General features: G+C 37.5%; 3 protein-coding genes across 5 annotated transcripts; 1 reads left to right on the forward strand and 2 right to left on the reverse strand.

Moving 5' to 3' along the window:
• Positions 1–2: 2 nt before the first annotated feature.
• Positions 3–565, reverse strand: LOC137587149 (accessory gland protein Acp29AB-like). The gene is made up of 2 exons (XM_068303423.1): positions 488–565; positions 3–422 (listed from the first exon to the last, which is right to left on the reverse strand). The coding sequence occupies exons 1-2, from the start codon at positions 563–565 to the stop codon at positions 3–5; spliced, it is 498 nt and encodes a 165-aa protein (XP_068159524.1).
• A 3847-nt stretch (positions 566–4412) lies between these two features.
• DIP-iota (Dpr-interacting protein iota) lies at positions 4413–12657 on the forward strand. Its single transcript, XM_068303434.1, has 6 exons — positions 4413–4500; positions 10067–10310; positions 11695–12056; positions 12124–12405; positions 12475–12549; positions 12620–12657. Exons 1-6 carry the CDS (start codon positions 4413–4415, stop codon positions 12655–12657), a joined length of 1089 nt encoding a protein of 362 aa, XP_068159535.1.
• LOC137586541 (uncharacterized) lies at positions 12637–19064 on the reverse strand. Of its 3 annotated transcripts, none has more exons than XM_068302644.1 (4): positions 18907–19064; positions 17087–17794; positions 13626–13919; positions 12637–13565 (listed from the first exon to the last, which is right to left on the reverse strand). In XM_068302644.1, the coding sequence occupies exons 2-4, from the start codon at positions 17666–17668 to the stop codon at positions 13269–13271; spliced, it is 1173 nt and encodes a 390-aa protein (XP_068158745.1). In that variant the 5' UTR covers positions 17669–17794; positions 18907–19064; the 3' UTR covers positions 12637–13268. The 3 variants fall into 3 exon arrangements, with proteins under 3 accessions (XP_068158745.1, XP_068158730.1, XP_068158738.1); XM_068302629.1 differs by having other exon boundaries at positions 18780–19062; XM_068302637.1 differs by lacking the exon at positions 18907–19064 and adding an exon at positions 18483–18631.
• Between the last annotated feature and the right edge of the window lie 1404 nt (positions 19065–20468).

Here is a 20468-nt window from a genome sequence, read left to right on the forward strand (position 1 = left end):
GTCTATCCAGTAAGACATACCGTACTGTAATCTTTTTTGACCTCATTTAGCTCCTCTTCGTTTTGGAAACTAGCCAGGTGCCCACCCATTCGACGACAGGTGTGTAAAGCGGCAAACCAGTTAACTATATGGAATTTCTCTATATAATAATACTTGGAGCCAAGTTTCTCAAAGTTTTTCAGTATCTCCTTCGTTGGCTTTCGGGTTAGAGTGCTACATTCCTGATCGGTTGACCCTGTGGCATTTGTTGCAACTTTTTGCTGCTGCTCCTTCAATTGCGTCTCCAATTTATCCAGACGAGCCTGGATGTCTGTCAGTTTGGTTGAATCGCATGTATTCCAACGTTCCTGATTGGCGGCTATGTGGTCCAAGATGGGTTTCAGGGCATCAAAGCAGAAAGCATCACATTGGGATCGAAGTTCCTATTGCAAGGTAAAATGTTAGCTTTAAATAACTCCCAGGATTCCAGTAGAACAGACCAACTTACCAGTGAATGGGAAACTACTCCCCAAGCATTTCGACAGCTCACTAGCAAAAGTGCCAGCACATACAACTTCGGAGACATTTTCCGCAATCGTCAATAACTTCCAGCCAGTACAAAATCTTTCAGCGCATTGAGAGTTAAATTGGAGATTATACTTATAATAATACACATTAACTAAACTATAGTGGGCTCTAAAAGTACAGACTCTTAAATAACTAAAAAGCTCACCAATATATTTTGAGTTGACCTTTTATCGAACAAAAGTATCATGAATTGTTTCAAATTTTTGGAAGGAATCAACTATGTCTTTATATGGGTTAATATGGTCACACAGGACTACTCTATAATGTATATTCGGGGTTCCCCCTGTTTTTTTTGCCACCTTTTTTGTTGGTCGTCAGTCGAAACTTTTTTTTTCCAACGAAATGTGTTCTTCATGCGAAATGTTTGTTATCCGAGGATCCACTGTATTTGAAGTCCCTATCGACTACATACATACGTTTGTTTGTATGTATATCCATTTAAGTATTTGAGATAATTTATTTAGCGTTTGTACCCCTTAGTTATAGAGAAGTCGGTTGTACCATTCTGGAACTTTATCAAAAAGAAGAATAGGATTTAGGAATTTATATATACATATGTACATACATACATATGTATGCATAAATAAAGCATTCAAATTTATGTATGATAAAAGTTTAATATTTTATATTATGTATGTACATATGTATGTATGTATATATAAATTCCTGACTCATATTCTTGTTTTTGATAAAGTTCCAGAAATTCTTTTACAAAGAATTTCTTACAAATGACAAATTGAAATATTATTTTCACATAGAAAATGTTTTATTAGATTATCAAAAATTTTTGGTTTTTAGAAATGTCTCTATTAAAGAGAAATATTCGCTATATTCCAGTGACCGACACAAATTCTGAGCCCTGTCAAAGAATCAAGGGAAAGAAAGGAAAGAAAGAGCCATTAGGAATGGATTCAAGAAGGGAATTTGTATAGAATCCATTAAGAAAGTTTCAAATTGATAAATGAATAAGCTCTTTATTCCGACCCAGCATTCAGGAGAAGTTGTGATCGAAAACGAATCTTGTTCAAATCCCCTGTCTGATAAATATCTTATCTAATTTCCTTTTCCCTAGCTACGACTCCTCTTAATGAGTTGCTTCTAACACTTTATAAAATCAGTATTTATTCTTTTTGGACTCATTTTTGCAATCTTTTATCATTTTGGAATTATATTTTGTATAATAAGCGAATCATTTTAGAATTACATTTTGAATCACGCCCGATTCGTTTTAGAGTTATATTTAAATCCAAAAGTATTCCTTTTGCAAGTCGTATTTCCATCAAGTAAGAAATTAAAACTATTTCAATCAACATCAGGGCTTAATATGGCACTAATATTAGTTATTAACATCCTTGGCATAGCAATTTCCTTTAGGAAGTCGAATTGTCAGCATGTTCAATCAAGCCTGTTCGCTTTTTTGATGCCTGAGAAGAAATATTTCTTTAATGCTGATTATAGAATCTATCTATATAGATCAGAGCCAGGCACTCATATCCCCCGGGGGACGAACACGTTCGGCTCGTCGTATGCGTGTAACCGAACGGCTGCCGAAGTCCTCACACAAAAAAATCAAGATGGATTTAGTTTTCCTCAGCATTTCGACGCAAGCAGGTCTATGTCGCTTTGTTGAGAGAAAAGACATGAAAAAATTGATCGCTACTTTGTTTTTCTATCTTTCTCTTGCATCAGTTTAGCTGCTGTACTCGTTTTTTTTGATTTGAGGCAAAATTTTGTCAACTTTCATTTTGCGCAGTGCAAAGCAACACACGCAGACAATCAAGACACATACAACTACATTTTTCTAGCGCTCTCTTTGTGCCGGGCCCTGCTTTAAAGCAAAGAATGATCTTTCTAACCCCTTTTTCAATGATTCCGTCAGATCTTTTTTGCCGATCTTAAGTCTTTATCTAACTATGTGGGAAATACTTTCACTTTCCTTAGTAATTGAGGATGGCAGAGTAAAGTTTTCCTTAGTTTGGCCTACAATTTTAGCGGCAATAAAGATTTTGGAACGAAAATGCACCTGAAAATCGGCTAAAGTGGAGCGTTAAAATTTATGATCTGTCTTTTTAAAACCATGACCAACAAATTTAAAAGGAATTAAAGTGCAAGGAGAGTATCAAAATGCCAAATCGTTGACTGACATTGAAATCGTAGGCGACCCTTCCCACTAAGCGCTGCTCACCTTTGACCAAAAGTAATATTCCTTTTTTAAGAAAGCATTAAAAAGATAAGTGGCAGATTATAATTTAGTATGCGCCATTTGGGTAGAAAATTAGCTGCCATCATCATATTTATAAGGTTATAATATTTACTTAATGCATTGTGACACTTTGTCATAATCAATAGAATCAAAAGGACACTTTGTCATAATCAATACAAATATTCGTATGTATAAATACCCAAACGATCTACCGCTTATATACAAGGCGATCACAGCTCATGGGAAATACGCGCACAGTGGTCAAACTATACATAACTTATAAGTAGATAAAGGATCACCACGACTAGACTTTAGACAAATGAATAAAGTCAGTTCCAAACCCACAGCCAACATGAGCAGAAGGACGCAAATATAAATATTGCAATATGTTTGTAATGTCAAGTCCTTTTCATTCTTGCCTTTCTGCCTCATAGAATAGACTTCAATGACTATCTACCCAATGCATGGGGGGTGAAACGCAGACAGATTTCAATGTCGACAATTGATAAGAAGCGTATCAAGGTAAGCGAAACTTGGGCACAGTGAGAAGAACAAGCTAAAGTTGCAAATGCCAGCAAAAGGTTTCTCCAGGGAAAACAATTGGCCGTAGTTATTATTATTATTGAAAAGAGCTAATTATGCGCAAATAATATAGCATACTTAGCAGCTGGCACACACACACACACAATCCCACACACGCACACGCATAAGTGGAAAGTGCAAGCGTGGCACAAAAAGGTAAAAGTTTCAGCAAAATAACAGAACAAGATGGAAGTTACATGTGGCCAAGATTGTGTGGAATGAATATGTGAAATTCGTTTCTTTTTTGGCTTAATTATGAAGTAAGAAACTGTTGGAGCACAGAAAGGGGAAATTGTTGCTGATGTTGCCAATGGAAGTGCAAGTAAATTCGTCAAAAAAAAGAGCAAGAGGACCAACAAGAAACCCGAAAGAAAAAAAAAAACAGTCAAATGTCACTTTCAGCCCCGTCCAGTGTCACGTGCATATGAAATTGTTACGCTGGGCGCTTTATGAATGAAACATTTACTATTGCATGGCATAGCCCAACTCCCAATTTTCCATAGCCCGAACCCTGAACCCTACCACCCTACCCTGCACACCTGCCAGCTGGCAGTTGCTAGAGGGCCGGCATGTGTCTCCTTGTTGTCCTCCCACCTCCCGGCATCTCCAGTTCCACCTCCATTTCCACCCACAGCCCAACTTGGCTGCCCGCCGCAAGACACATGCGCAGCGACTCCATTCGCATTCACATTCACATTCGCCTGGCAGCAGAGCAGCATTTGAATTTTGAATATGAATTTTGACACTTGATTATCAGCGCGCCACGTTCGCAGTTCGCGGCCAGTTTCACATCGGTTCAGACGTCCTTCTTCCTTTTCCACAGGGCCCTTTCGCAAAGGAAGACGAAAACGAAGCGAAAAGCGGCACCCAAACGAGAGAAAAGAGAAACTTTTCACAGTCAAAAGCTAAATAACATAAATCCGCGTTAGTGCAAACGGAAATTCTTCGACTAGCTCAGTGAAAGCAAAAGAAACTTTCACACGTTCCCCTCCCCCCCCCATTTTCCCCTCCGATGCAGTTAATGTTCAAGTCAGTGCTCGAAGTGTGTCTTGAGAAGAATATGAGGAAAGCCTTTTTTCTCCATATTCCTCTGATTCTAGTGCAATGTGTGTGGCCGGGAGGGGCTAGTTTTGCGGAATTAAACAATTGTAAGTGCCAAGAATATTCGAAAAACTATTTTCCACTTTGGACTCCATCTACAATATGTAATCAAAATAATATGAAAATAAAAAGTTCCTAATTTTTGGAATTTCCCTTAAAATTCAAAGTCAACTTTTGTGAAATTTTTAAAGGATCAAGTTTAAAATATCTCTATACATCTCTTCAACCTAAAATAAACTATTTATTTTTAAAGAATTATATTTGAGATTCTATTTATGTTAATCAGAAGCCGACTAATCCAAAAGAACTAAACTATGATTGAAATGTGAGGCGCTATTTTGGAAAGTGTTTCCCCTCCTAGGGAGACAATCGAACAATCAAATGCCATTTCAGTTAGTTCATAATTTAAAACTGTCTTTGGAACATGGAACAGCAGGTTGCCTTGGCGCAGTGTCTCCCTTTCTGGATGAACTTGAAACGGAAAGTGAATGTCCTGTCTGTCGGTTAGTCACTCCAACTTCAACTCCAACTCTTGCAGTCGGCATTGGTCTGTCTGTCTGTCTGTCTGCAATTTTGGGCAAATGCAATGTGAAGCGAAACATTTCAACACGCAATGTCTGACGAAGAGGGAAAAAATTAAACGAACCCCTGCAGTTGTTGGCCCCTCACCATCAATTGGATGGCATCTACGCAAAGTGCAATAGGATGTCGTTGGAAAAACAACAGTGAATGAAAAAATGTCTCCCTGCCGCTTTTGTCCTTCTGACTGCGGGGGACTCTTATCTCCCGCCACCCCCTCTGCAGTATGCAGTCTCTTACCAACTTCTTATCGCCAACTGCTGCGAGCCTGCCAATATATTTGTTTACTTTTTCTTGCATTTGGCACATTTGATTTAAGTAACGACTTTTGATACATTTATCAGACATTTTTGCCAGTAAAAATTATTATTTTGGTTCGTGTTGTTGTTTTTTTTTCCATTCTCGCTTTTTTGACGGCGGGTTTCACTTCCCCCTAGCCAGCCAGCGGAAGTTGTCCGTCGTTGTCGGTTCAGTTCTATTCTACAGAGGTTCCTTTTTGTCGTTTTTTCCTTTTTGTTTGGCTCCATCCTCGAGCGGCCGTTCTTATGTTGTTGGCCGCAGTTTATTCACTTAGACACTCGTTGGACTTCCGCTTGTTAACGCCGTTTATTTTTGTTTTTGGTGTTTTTGGCGCTTTTGGTGGATATTTTTGCACGTTAAATGTAGTCAATTAGCTGAACGCTTTAGTAACATGTTTTACGGGCTGATTTTTTGCATGTTTCAGGGCGATGCGATTAAAGTTACAAGAGCAGAAATATTTTCCATTTGTCGATCGTATAAGTCATTGGAAACTCGAACTAGGTAGAAAGGTCGTCCATTCAAAATTGGTCGAAAAGGAAACCAAAACCAAATTGTTATCATTTAAAGCAGTTTTTTCTCTGTTTATTGTAAATATTTGTAAGTAATTAACTAAAAGTTTAATGACAAGAAAGTGCACCTTTTGGAGTTGGTGAGTTTCCTTAACTTTCGATAAAATCCTTTTCGGAAGGTCTTTTAGTTATACTTTTCTTTAATACTTTCAACTTTATGGTTCCTTAAACATCAGAGGTCACAAAGAAATATGAAAATACGTGTCGTCTTTTTTTTGAAATAGGTAAAAATTATTACTCAGTTTTCTTTAGTATGTGTATTGAGATTGGAAGAGTCGTTTGTCCCATCGCTTCACGGATTAAGAAGACCTTCGATTCGATTTGCATTCGATGGAGGAAAAGTTAAGCAATTCGCGTTTTCATTTTCAATCTTTTTGAAAAACCTCATACAAAGAAATTAATATATTTCGCAAAGTTTCAAATATTTTTTTCCGATGTGGCTCGATGTGAACTAAATATTCTGCTTATTGAAGTCGTTAGTAAATGTGTTGGAATTTAGTGACAAAGATAAGGACAAATGTGAAGATTGTTCTCAATTGAATTCGATTAAGGACGTTAAGGACTATTATATTAAAAAGATAAACATTGCAATGAAGGTTATCCATGTGGATTAAAAAGAGGGACCAACAGTTTTCAGACGAGTAAAAATGAACATTTCTAGCGGTGCAGATGGAAGAATGGTTCAATTGCCGAATTGGCTTTCAAACCACAGGTAATGTCAGGAACTCGCCTTTTTCATATTGTACTGCAATTAATTTTGGATCTGAGCCAATCGCGTTCAAGTCAATAGATAAACAAATTTGTCAAAATCATCAGAAAAAATGACTCTTCCTTCGTCTCTTCGTAGAGACGACAACATATTCGAATGGAAATCGAACACAAAACTCCCGACTTACAAGAGAGTGCCCCTTGATTGGTTTGAAATAGGTAGAATGATATTGAAATCCCTGAGAACGGCAGATCAAAGTTGGGTGTGACCTGTAAAATAACAAATACATTATACATACATTGCTGCTGTAATTCCCAACTAGTTTCAGCATACGAAACGTAATAATTGGTGGTTGTAAAAATGCTAAATTTTAAAATTGAGCTTGAAAGCCTTAGTATCATACACTTAATGTGTTACTTGGGAAATATGTTCGCTTTCAACTTCCATCACCATGAGTGATTGAACCAAATTGAACAACTGTCTTTCATGATTGAGTGAACACGTTCAGTTTACATGTAACTCACTTGTTCCATGACTTACTAGTTCAGTTCACTTTTAATAACATTAAGATAAGTATGTACATTAACTGACCACTTATACTCATCATTTTTCCTGAGTTTTTCTGAAAAAGCAAAATAAGCTGAAAACTATTTCTAATTAATTGATTTCTTAAATTCATTGGATTGACAATTTAAATTCGTAAGCTCTGTGAATAGTCGGAGATGCTTTAATCGTTGCAAATTTTCGACTACCGTTGCTTCAGTCTTTTAACAAGAGTAATCGAATTGATCAGAGATATTAGAAAACAGTTTATGTCAGTACTGACTGAACGAATGGCACCAAGTGAGTGAGCTACTGAGTGATTTAGTATATGAACTTGTTCACTCTTGAAGATAATATCGTCAATGGTATGACTAAAGTGGGGGATTCAAAAGACGTACCATTTCTTTATGTAGTCTCTTCTTCTGCAAATCTTAGTATTATTTCCAATCTAGTATTAAGTTGATCTGATTAAACACTGTATAGACTCTCCATAAACATGAAAGCAGGAAGTTGACTTAGTCTTCTTTGTTGAAATACAAACAATTGAAACCGGACTGTACATTTTGGGTCCATACTTATGTAAGAGTATTCAGATAACATAGATATATATATATAAAAACTACTTTAAATTAAATTGAATTTGAACAAGACGTAGACATAGACATAGGACAGATATCAGCAAAATTATTTATCTTTTCAATATTGAAATAAAAAACAAGTAATTTTGGTGGAGTTAAGGACTAAAAGCTGAAAGATGAGACTAACAACTTGAAACTCAAAAATAAAAAATCAATAATTAACGTTAACTCCCTTTTAAAGTCCATATATGTACATATTTAGCCATTTTTGCTACTTCTCTTTTAAAGGTCTTTTGAAACTCGAATCGGACTACACTACTTTTCTCTAGCTACTTACTCTATGTTGCAAAAGTACATTGACTAGATATTGGGACCTTTAACACCAAAAGTATCTGCAATAACCTGAAGATGAGGAACTCGATGGCGAGATCAGTTTATTCTTCCCAAGAACAGATAAGATATTTGGAAAAAGTTCGATTTTAGGCACATGACTCAAGTATTCTTACAAAAAGTACTTCAATTCTGCAGAAGGATTTCATTCCAAATGTGGGCAAAAGTAATTTTTGTTCACTCTAGTCTTTGGAACATCTGCGTGATAAATGACCAAAGGGATGGATTTGTTCCAATCAGAAAAAAGCTTGATTTCAAAACTAAAAACTGTTCTTCTTAAAATTAATGAAACTAAACCGATTAGGACTATTTTCATCTACTTACTTCATATGGGTTCCGAATGAATATTGTCATCTCCAAAGCTTCAATTCTTTTCGGGAATAAAAAAAAATTGAAATGGATTAAATCGTCCTTTTCTTATACTAAAGTAAACCCCAGTCGAACCGGCAAAACATTTATTGGCCAATCAAGCGACAACTAAAAGGCAGCCACAAACAAAGGTTAACCGCGAATTTTGCATAACTTGCCAGACACACACGATACCTGAAACGGTATACATATATATGTACATATATGTATGTATGTGGGTATTATTCATTCTACTTATGGTCGTATGAGACTGTTGGGTAAATAGAAAAATACATTTCGAAAAACTTGTCCCTTTTTTGTTTGGAATGTTTCAATATGCAAACATGCAATAGCCAAATTGCAATAGCAACAGACCAAAGACGAGGAGCCCGGGCAAAGAGGATGGGGAATGGAGAATGGGAGAAAAGTACCAGAACCCAAACATAATCGCAAATTACAGGCTATATGGCAGGGCATCGTCATAGGTTCCCCCGACCCACTATTTGGATGCCGCATAGCAATCAACGAGACGGCCAAACAACAAAAAGCAGCTGGGAGTGACCCTGCCTACTTTTCTTTTGCAATTTTCCAGGTATTAGGCCCTCGCCCCGACCGTCCCGATAGCTGTCTTTCACGCTTTCCCTCTCTATTAGAATTTGCATTTGCATTTTTTGTCGGTTTATTATTTGGTCATAATTGTAATTTACGTATTTGCTGTGTGAGGCGTCGGCAAGCCGCAAAATCATACTACTTGTTAGGCATGTGATGTGATTTCCTTCAATGGTTTTTCATTTCTTTTTTTTTTTCTTCTTTCTTTGCTCGGTTTTAAGTGAGGTCTGTGTGCGGTTGTTTTCGCTCTTTCGGTGGTTAGTTTTGCCTTGGCGAAGTGTCGAACACCAAAAGAAGGACAAGGAGCAAAAGTGCTTTGTGGTCGAGCCTTTGTAACGAGTTCCAGTCAATTTTCCAGCAAACTAAAATTATCAGTTTGCCTTCCGAGGTAGATGAACCTTACCAAACCAAAGCGGAATATGAACATTTTCCAAGAAGTTCGAATGGGCATTTTTCCGACCTTTTCCTTATCAGTTTTCCCCTCACGCCAAAGAGTTTTCATCTGTCCCATTCGCTGGCATTCGGTTGGAGCTGTTCATTTTCATAATTGTTGGATTATTTGCTACTTAATGTTCACACCACGAAATTTATGAGCCTTACGAATATCTTCTAAACAGCTTTTCGGGCTTGTAATTTATATAATTTTTAAGAGGCATCTGGCGTTTGGTAGGCCGTTGACATTTTGCAGACGACAGAGTAAAGAGAAAAAACACAATTATGATTATTCTTATAATTGTGGATTAGAAAATTGAAATGAAAGCAGAAAAAACGGAAACAAGCAATGCGAACTTAAAAATAAAATTTAATTTAATTAATTCCCCCAAGAGTGTGAAACAAATGCCAGCATCTAGCATTTGCCAGAGCCACACAGACCGAATGACCCTCTAACCCCTAAACCGAACCCTCACACACCTCATTCATTCGCTCACTCTCCATTTAACACTCTAATGATGGCAGCTGCAAATGTCACTTTCCGTCTCGCTTCCAGCGGATCCCAAATTCAGTGGCCCCATCAACAATGTTACGATTCCTGTGGGACGCGACGCTCTGCTCACTTGTCTCGTCCATGACCTCGTTAGCTTCAAGGTGGCCTGGCTGCGGGTGGATACCCAGACGATTCTGAGCATACACAACCATGTCATCACCAAAAATCATCGCATCGGCATCTCCCATACGGAACACCGGATATGGCAGCTTCGAATTCGGGATGTACAGGAATCGGATCGTGGATGGTTAGTATCCCCGACCTCAAGTATGTAGCATGTATTATAGTGTCGAGTCAGAAAAGGTCACTAATCCAATGTCCTAAAGTTTAAAATGACGAAAAGACGAATTGGAATGAATATGATTTATTGCCGTGCTTTATTCGAACTAGACTAAAATTAAGTATTTTCAAAATATGGGTAAGTTGACTCCCTATTAAAATATATAGGGCCTAACGTGGCTTCCATATCTGCTAAAGTTATTTGTAAACCAGTCTCTCTCTCTCTGGCCGGCCGAATATGTTTCCTTCATTGAAAAAGGCCTCCGTTCGAGGAGCGATCGGTCGAAATCAATGACTTTTCCTCCACTTCTATAGAAATTTTCAGCATTTGTCAGTTTAATAATGACTTTGGCATCTGTGCCAAATTGATCAGGGACGGATCTAGGCACATAGTACAAATTCGGTTCTTGAGCCACCTGAATAAAGTCAGAAGTTTCAAAATTCTGCGAAGTCCGGACAACCATGGCATGAAGTTATCTAAATACTGGAATGCTGAGCGTGACCGTGTCCGGCACTGGGATCGTCTGCCTACGGAAACGTACTTTGTATGAAAATCATAAAATTCGGCCTCCTGCGGGAGTTGTTCCCGGTTACAGCGTTCACAGTACATTCAAGTTTAGCTTAAATCGAATGACTACCCACGTATGGACCATAGACAGATATGGGGCTATATACGGCATCCAAAACTACAAAATATGAACCGTATTACTCCGACTGAAATTTGGCCTTGTGCCACATCTTGCACATGGCCAAAATCGGCTATCTGGGCCCTCTGTTTGCATTTATGAAAAAAAAAACTTCACTTTGGGACCAATTTGTTGTTATGCGTAGATAAAAGCAAAAGCTAAACTTATTATTGTCAAAACTTGATCTACAATGTTCTTAACAGTCACTTAAATCCAAATTCATTGGGCCCGGCTGAAAAGCCATTTATCTAGAGAGATTAATTCCTGCCAACATTAAAAATTTTGTTAGCCAAAACCAAAATAATCACTTTTACGGTTCATAGTCTGAATACAATTACCAACAAAATACTGGAAAAATATTCTTCATTGAGTTACTTGGGAGCCGAAATAACGAGAACTAAAGAACCGACAATCACAACGTCATAAATTTGTGGTATCCACCCTACATACTTTGATCCGAAAATTTTGAACACAATAAACCTTTAAAACTCAATCAGTTAATTGATCTTTCTGGAATCTCAAAAGTGTGTACAGGTATTTCAACTGATGCTAAGCTTCATTCGGACTTTGTCTTTGACTTGGGCTTAATCCCTTTTTTGATCAAGTTTTGTTAATCATAAATTTTTAGTGCAAATGAAAGTAGATTTGTTGTCGTTCTTATTGTAGGTACATGTGCCAAATCAATACGGATCCAATGAAGAGTCAAATGGGCTATTTAGATGTTGTTGTACCACCTGACATTGTGGACTACCAAACCAGCCAAGATGTGGTTCGGGCCACCGGACAAAACGTTACTTTAACCTGCTCAGCCACGGGCGTTCCCGTGCCCACCATCACCTGGCGACGCGAAGAGAACGCTCCACTCTGGCTGGTCCAGGAGAGCACCCAGGAACGCCAAGTCTATAGCATAGAGGGACAGAACTTAACCCTATGGCAGCTCACACGTGCCCATATGGGAGCGTATCTCTGCATTGCCTCCAATGGAGTACCGCCGACAGTGAGCAAACGGGTCATGTTGGTTGTGAACTGTAAGTAAAACGGCATTAAGCGGAAGGAAAACTGTGAATCCTAAGTGTATATTTAACTTGTAACCAGTCAAACCCACTATCTGGACTCGATACGATACCATCTATGTGGGCTTGGGCCAAAAACTGATCCTTGAGTGCATAACAGAGGCTCAACCGGCCTCTGTAAACTTTTGGATTAAGGACAAGGAACTGATACAGGGCGGTTCCTACGAGTCAGTTAGTGTGGATCATGTCTATCGCATTATAATGCGGATAACTTTGCGTCCCGTCACCAAGCACGATTTCGGCGAATACAAATGTATATCGAAAAATGCTTTAGGCGAAAGTGAACGCACCATAACAGTACATCGTAAGTAAAAGCAATTCAAATTGAATATACTAAATAATTATTAAAACATAACAATCATCTCACCCGTAGACAAGGCCAAAAAGCATGTCCAGCATTCGCATCAGACTTCCTCCTCGCGCGACAATCAATTTATCGTCATTGAAGGTATGTTTAATCCAACTTTCTATATGCATTCGATTGAGTATTGTATAATCATTTGATATCTTTCCCAGAGTATATATCGAGTACAGCTGGATTGACGTTTCATTATAATTGTGTGCTAATTCTTTGTTTGGTCAATAAAGTTTTATGTTTTTGAACAAGTGAATGAACTAATTGCATTAAAAGGCCTTTTTTGTTGTCTTTTTTATATATATATCATTATATGTATATGTATGTATATATGACCTAATTTACACCAGTTTGAATTAAGAGAAATTAGAAACATTTTCACTATTACAACAATGTTTGTTTTGCAATCTAAAATAAAATTGTTCTAATTATAGGACAAGATTTACAACAATTAAAATTAACTACATTTGTTACACCTTTTTGTTTGTTTGTTGTTTTGTTTTTTGTTTACGTCGTGTTTCGTTTATGTACAATTGATAAATTTGTTGAAATTTGAATTTAGCTACTTTTTGCTTAACTAAGGAGACAAGTATTTAAAGTTAAAAGTTTCCAAATAAATTAAAATGATAAATGTTAGTAGATCTAACTATGAGCGTGTGTCGAGGTAGGCTTAACAATCTGTTAGTTGCTTGTGGCTTATAAATTAAGAGTGTGTTTGTGTGTGTGTGTGTGTTTTATGGGTCTGCGTCTACGTGAAGATGTGTCCGTGTTTTAACCTAGAACTTTTAGCTTAGCGTTTGTATAATCTATGCTCAACTCGAGCTGGTGCCATTGATCAACTTTGTCGTCGTCTCCATGCTGGGCACTTCAATCGAGGGCGGTGGAGTTGCTCCCTTGGCCTTGGCCAACACATCGCGCTGCTCATAGATTTCGTTAACCAGTTTCTTAACAAACGGATGATTGAATTTCCCCTCCGTTGAATCGAAGAACTCCTGATGCTTCAGCAGGCAATTGTCTCGTTTCTCATACTCAAATGCCTGCATAACCATATCCAAACGATCCAGATCTTTAACAAATTTTGATTCAGCGCTCTGTCCATGCTCGTATTCCTGCAAAAAAGCAAAATTTTAAACATTTATCTATATATTTGTAAACCGCGATTGACTTACCTCGAATAGCTCCATTATTCGCTTGCCACGCGGCTCGATCAACTTGCATATGTCCTCCATGGCTTTGAACTCCATGGCTCGCTTTTCATCTTTGGATACTCCACAGAAAGGAGTTATATCGCCCACCAGACTCTCGGCCAGATCGTGAACCAGGGCCAGTTCCATGCAGCGTATCTGGTTCAATCCCTCGCTGCCATCCAGAAGAAAAGTGAGCATGCTCATGCGATACATGTGACCAGAGATCGATTCGCAATCACTTACATCACGTAATACCCAGCCCGTGCGTTTGGTGTGCTGAAAGAAAGAAATTTAATTCTAATTAGTTAATGTATCTTTGTGACACTGCTGAGATGTAAACGAGTACGACATTACATCGTAAAGCGTCCTGGAGGAGCATTATAAGGGACTCAAGAAGGTAGTATAAGAAAAACGGAACCGAAACGGCATATAAATCTGTGTAGAACATGTATTTCCTTCTTTCCTTTCTTCCTAACATAGTGAAATCGTTGACGACGTGTCGCCCCGGTTATTGTCAGTCCGGAGCGCATTCATAGACAAACTGTACATGTCTATATATATGTACATAGGTACATATGCCTTTTATCAAGGCCTTAGGCCTTGGACCTTCAACTTAAACCCAACCCAACGAGGTCATTGTAGTTCGCGGTTTGCTTCTTACGTTATTTGATCAATAACTAATGTTATTTATAGACAGAGACGACTTTCCAACCTTCTTCTGTTTTGTTTCCTATTCAAATCATTGCAGTATTCTTTAGTTGGCTTTAATTAAATTGCAAATGTGTGGGTGGGATGTGCACGAGTGAGATAATTATCACATGTGCCTTATCTCATTCAGCTGAAATAGAATAAACAAACCAAAAAAGAAAAGTCACGTATTAATCATGGAGTTTAGCCTTATCGCCCCATGTATTCTAGTCAACAGAAGAGAACTACCCAAAACAAAGCAAACAAAAATAACCATAATGATATGTCTAATTATAGTAATAAAATGTCTTTATAGGGAGTAGCCACAAATGAGATAAATATACAACTAAATTATTGATTCATAATAATATCATTTGGTCTAATTAAGCCATTCTTTATTACTACAGTGTCGACTGTTTATTCTAGTTAAATTTCCAGAGAATTGCATCGAATCAAACACGTAACCGCAATCGATATATGTACTTATATAGGGATTATTTCTAGCTATATTCGCTGTAGTGGTTCGTCAACTTTTGTTTATTGAAATCAAAATCAATAATTACCAATAATCTTGACAAATCGTTTTCAAGTTTTAATGGGTTTTAAGTCAATCAAAAGGTAGATGTTAATAAAAATGCGATTGAACGGATCGAGATTCAAGATTGTATATCATTCAAATGATTTTGCTTAGATCACTAACGAATTTTCTGTCTTTTTTGAAGGCCAAGATCAAAGTCACGAGTGGCAATTTGCCTGACATGCTCTATATGTTAAGGTATATCTATAACCCTATACTATATACCATAAATGTTTATATATTGTTTTCTAGCATCGTTTGCCAAAACGGCCATTGTGCAAATATTTTGTGGATTCGAGAACTCTGCCGTCAATGCTGACGGTTGCAAATGTTTTGGGAGAATTGTTTCACCCCGTAAACGTTCGATGAAGGAAGGGTATATTAGGATAAAGGTCTGCAGTTTGCTAATGTCTTTTAGTTTGGGGAAATATTTGTATTTATATGGGTAACAATATTCAATCTTCCAATGGTTTAAGAAAGTTCAATTGCTAAAAAACTGCAGGGCATCATGCAGTCGAGGCCCTAATTGGGCTTGATTTCCTTTCCATTTCACGTGAGACTTATAGAACTTTGCTTTCATTGTTGTTATCTTTAAGCAAAAAGTCAATCGATTATACAACTCAAAAAACAAACATGAAAAAAAAATGAGCTCAACGTTCAATTGAAATTGCAGTTCGCTTTCAAATGCTCAAATTACCTACAACTTGTGTTACGATAAGGCAGGCAACGGGTTCCTTTGTCCCAAGTTCCGAGTCCCGAGTATTAGTGTCTTAAAGACCTCCCCTTGCCGCATTCCCCCTCCTCAATACAACGTCATTTCCAATTATGCTGATTAGATAGGAAATTGAATACAAACATTTGCACGAGTGGGGAAAGTGCTGGAAAAATTAATTTTCTACTGTTTGCCTACCCAGTAATTGTTGTTTATTTAAACTTTGTCCTCGAAGCAAATAAATATTCAAAATTTAAAGAAGCATTTGCTAATTTAAATCCGTATTCTGTATATGTTGAAAAGGCTAATAAATAAATAAACACAGTGGGTATATAAAAACAAATTCAAATAAAAAGCGAAACAAATCTGCATTGTATTTTTGGCATCGGTCTCTATACACATATCAGAAAGAGAGCAAGCGAGGTTGTGCCTCAGCAAAGTATTATACAATATTTATACATATGTAAAAATAGAGATAAACAAAAAGAGAGGCAACGATATATATTTTATATATGTATCAAATTCTATGCTTTCTATATCTATGAGAAATATGTTTAACATTTGCATTTGTTATAACTTTCAGTTTTTGTTTATTTTTTCATTGTTGTCTTCTGTCAAGGGCAAACTGAATTTGACAAAATTTCGACGTATTGTCCAGGTGAGAGGGCTATCCCAGAAGTTTCATTGAAATCAAATTGTTTCTCTATAGTCAATTATATTTTAAGCCTATTCAAGGTGACTTTCAACAAACTTTAAAACTAGTTAAATGTATCGCTTAAGAAATTTCAATTGCAGTGATTAATCACACTCATTATCAAAAACAGTCTTTGTTCCCAACTGCGCTATTTAGAACTTAACAAACGTCAATAAGTTATCACCGATTTGAATTAGAAACAATAGAAAAAATGTCAATCCTTCATCATGACGGTAAGAAATGTCTCGAACCATCTAAACAATTTGTTTCTGAGGCCAAAGAACATATTTTGAATTGGATTTCTGGATAAAAGAAAAGGCTTTTGAGAAAACTCTCTTTCTTGCGAGTACATGCGAAAGCAATGTGTGAACTAATAAGTTGAATAATGCATTGCATAATTTCAATATTTCCATACGTGAGAAAGCCGCACTCATTAGTCTATTTTCCATTTGACTGATTTTTCGCACATATTCACCAAACTGGCAGACTTATGGCCAAGGCCAAGGCAAACGAAATACCTATCAAAAGAGCGAAATCGCTTAATGCCTAGATACTAGGCAAGTCTATAAAATATGACTTCAGCAATTTATAATCTGAATGTCACGCGATGTCGCGCCAATAAATGAATCATGGAAATCAAAACACTAAACACTCGTACTCCAAGGCATTCGTTGGGGTTGCTTTTCGGTTGGAAAATCGATGCCAGTTAGAGACTGGGAGGGCAGAGCGTAATGGCTGGGGGAACTGGTTTTGTTATGTGTATGTACTCGTACCTTTAAATTCCCGATGAGCTCCATGAATTGTACAATCTCGGCTAGTCCTGTATTGAAACACGGTTTTTTGCCAGTGCCAGTTGAGGAAGCCTCAGCCGTAGATACCTCATGACAAGAGGCCACAGCGTCGCCATTGCCAGTGCCATTGGCCTTTCCGTCAACTCCAACTTCATCAGACTTGATGGCCTGCAGGGGCTCCGCTGCTAGTGAGGACATGGCGAATTTTGTGGATGTATGTGGCTGTGGCTGTTGCTGCTGCTGACTCGGAGACGATTTTGCCAGATGATGGACTTGAGTATGTATAAAACGCCTTATAAATTTCACGCTATGCGCCGACTCCGACTCGACTAATGTGCCGCAACCGTTCCCACACAAAGTCAAATTGTGACTGACGGCGCTGTCGCTGAAGTTTGGCTCGCTCACCGCTGCCGCTTGACTTGATGATGATGATGATGACGTCAGGCTCTTACTGATTTGCCTGAGGAACTTGTAGAGATCGCCGCTGGTTGCGCTGCCTTTGCTGGCGCTGCTGCTACCCACGCCACTGGCAGACGCTTTGATCAGTTGCTGCAATGAGTACATAGCCGGGAGAGAGTGAGTGAGAGAGAGAGAGGGAGCGAGAGATCTTTTTGGTGCCTGTCTCGGGTAGAGCTACAAATTGTAGCGGCCAGTTGTTAAACACGTGACGCGTGTGTGTTGACCAGCTGTCTGTGTGTACGAGAGAGAGAAAGAAAGTATATGTTATTCATTTTGATACCCTATAAACGTGGAACGTGGTGCATATTATGGCTATGAAAATGTACATTCATATATTTTTATGTGTGGTAGGGGTAGAGGCAAAAAGGCCCCATCCACTTATGAGGATTAAAGAGGACAACAATTAGGATTTTTATCTATATTTAATTAAAACTTCATTCGGAGTTTTGGGTATGTTTCATAATTTGTGTAATTGCTTTTATCGCGTACAATCTAATTCATTCATTATTGAGAGTGTTCCGTGGGTTTGAAAGCCATTGTCAGGGTATTTAAAACGGTGTTCTTAGTTGACTCAACTTGTAAGGTAAGATATTAATTAGCAAGTCTAACGGAATTAACACCTTTTCACTTCCTCTTTCCGACGTTCGCAGTTTGGCATGCACTGTCGGGATTTATTTTACGCAATGTTTTTTATATACAAATTGATTTAAAATTGTATTATTGCTTAATTGATTGTTCAAAGTGCACAAGCAATTATAAAATTAACAACAAATTCTTATCAGTTGTCGTCGCGCTTCCCAGACATTTGTTTATATAGCCCACATATAATTCGTCCATAATACATACATACACACAAATGGTATGTGTACACACACACACACGTACATAGTTCTGGCGTTGAACTCGGGGCTAAGACTACCTTGACACAACTCGATTTTCGAATAGTTCCGTTATTTGTAGGAAGTCGGTCGATGCCGATTCATTTGGACACCTCAAGGTGCTAGCGGACTGTGGTTTGTGCTGGGAGGCGCGGGGTGATGGCAGGTAGACACCGTTAGTTCGCTTGGGACGAGTACGATAAATGCGACTGCTAAACAGAAACTAAAAAATTTGACAATGGCCCACACGAAAGATTGTAATTAAAAATACCACCTAAGCTAATATAGACACCCACACTTATACACACACATATACACACACAGACAAATACACTTACAGCACACGCGCCACCAACAACAACGGCGAAAAGAAACAAATGAGAAATTGTTAAAATTTTAACATTTTTTTGCTGTTTCTATGCACTTGCGTCTGTCTATTTGCGTTAGTTTAAATTTAGGAATTACATTTAAATTTCATTGAATTTTCCGTTTATTGCCGCCTGCCCCGCGCAGCAACAATGTTGCCCGCCTAATTGTTATTAACTATTTATTCCACAATTGCACAACAAAAGTAAGTCGAGTTAATATAATAAAAAACATATGTTTTCTCCCACTGCAAAATTCGCCCGACCTTTCATTTCGCCTTAAAAATTTGATACTTCGCCTTAAAAAAATTGATGAGAGATTAGAGCTGGGAAATCCATCGATGGCTTCATCGATAGTATCGAGTGGTGAGACTATCGCATGGTGGCGCCATGAACTAATGAAATTTGGAGAACAATTTGAGTTTTGCCGACATGTATTATATCTGAAGTTAGACAGTATTTTTTTTTAAACGGATTACAAAGCCTTTATCCTTACAAATCAAGCAAAATTTTAAGGTACTTTTTTCGAATAAGTAGACGACTCGCCGTCATTTTCGAAAGCAAATCTATTATGAAAATATAAGATGTACTATATTTATTTATGAGAACTAAATGATATATTCCTCCGATCCAGTGGGGCAGAAATGGCATTACTCTGTCAGTTAAAAGCTATTAAAATAAAACGTGAATATCTTTATCTTTGCTAATGAGATAGTTTTGAGTATCAGACATCTTATTACAAAATTTTAATAAGATCTTATAAACACTTGTCACAAAATATTGCAGACACTTTACTATATCTTTATACATTAACATCTTGGCATATCTTTGAAAAAACTGTCTGCATTGTAACAGACAATACAAGCTCAATGCTGAAAGCATGTGAAATTTTAAAAATCCAAAGTCGGCAAATTGAAAATCTTTTATCTCAGTTGGCAACTGCGGTAAGCAAGTCTATGAAAGATGCTACGTTGGAGTTGATTAATAAACGACTATCTATATACATATGAGCTACGAACGGTAACAAGGATGGGTACAATTTAGGATCCACGCTTCTAAACAGATGGGTTTTAATCCAACGTAAATGCTGAACAAGCTGCAATTATCTTGGAAAATGAGTTGGTCAATTTGGCCAATTTGACTCATGTTGAAGACCCTGTCAGTCCGGAAGCAAGCACGAACACTACGGACCCAAGTTTGATTTTTTGAACCAACGATGGGCTACTAAAAAGATTAATGTTCGATCTGATGCACTCATTATTAAAATGAAGTATCTGGAGAGAGACATAGCCCCACAGGAAATGGATTCTCTTTTAATAAATCAATCTTCAATACATAAAACTAAGTTTTGTTAATAAATTTGATTGCAGGTCAAGCATTTTCCTTTCTTAAAATTACTGATGTATAAATATTTATGCAACGTCTGTGGAGTCGGAAAGAGCTTTCAGAAATGTTGGAAACATTTTTTCTGATAGGCTAACACGGCTTTAAGAAGAAAATGTGAACGTTTTGTTGTTTTTAAACAAAAATCTTTCGCTATAATAAATAAATCATATTATAGTTTTCAAGTTTTAACTTTTAAGTCTTTTAAAAGGCTTTTGTATTTTCAGCTTTTCTCTTAAAATGTAATTTCAGAAAACGTAAGTAATGTTCCTTAAACTT

This window comes from Drosophila tropicalis, unplaced genomic scaffold, assembly GCF_018151085.1.
Source record: "Drosophila tropicalis isolate 14030-0801.00 unplaced genomic scaffold, ASM1815108v1 contig_1009, whole genome shotgun sequence".
Lineage (NCBI taxonomy): Eukaryota > Metazoa > Arthropoda > Insecta > Diptera > Drosophilidae > Drosophila > Drosophila tropicalis.

Excerpts from the sequence above, each read along its gene's own strand:
- DIP-iota (XM_068303434.1), top strand. The coding sequence starts at position 4,413 with ATGAGGAAAGCCTTTTTTCTCCATATTCCTCTGATTCTAGTGCAATGT. Across the intron at positions 12,406-12,474 it reads ACGCACCATAACAGTACATC|ACAAGGCCAAAAAGCATGTC; the intron begins GTAAGTAAAAGC and ends TCTCACCCGTAG. Across the intron at positions 12,550-12,619 it reads TCAATTTATCGTCATTGAAG|TATATATCGAGTACAGCTGG; the intron begins GTATGTTTAATC and ends TCTTTCCCAGAG.
- LOC137586541 (XM_068302644.1), bottom strand. The coding sequence starts at position 17,668 with ATGTACTCATTGCAGCAACTGATCAAAGCGTCTGCCAGTGGCGTGGGT. Across the intron at positions 13,920-17,086 it reads AGCTCATCGGGAATTTAAAG|CACACCAAACGCACGGGCTG; the intron begins GTACGAGTACAT and ends TCTTTCTTTCAG. Across the intron at positions 13,566-13,625 it reads GAATAATGGAGCTATTCGAG|GAATACGAGCATGGACAGAG; the intron begins GTAAGTCAATCG and ends GCTTTTTTGCAG.
- LOC137587149 (XM_068303423.1), bottom strand. The coding sequence starts at position 565 with ATGTCTCCGAAGTTGTATGTGCTGGCACTTTTGCTAGTGAGCTGTCGA. Across the intron at positions 423-487 it reads GAGTAGTTTCCCATTCACTG|GAACTTCGATCCCAATGTGA; the intron begins GTAAGTTGGTCT and ends ACCTTGCAATAG.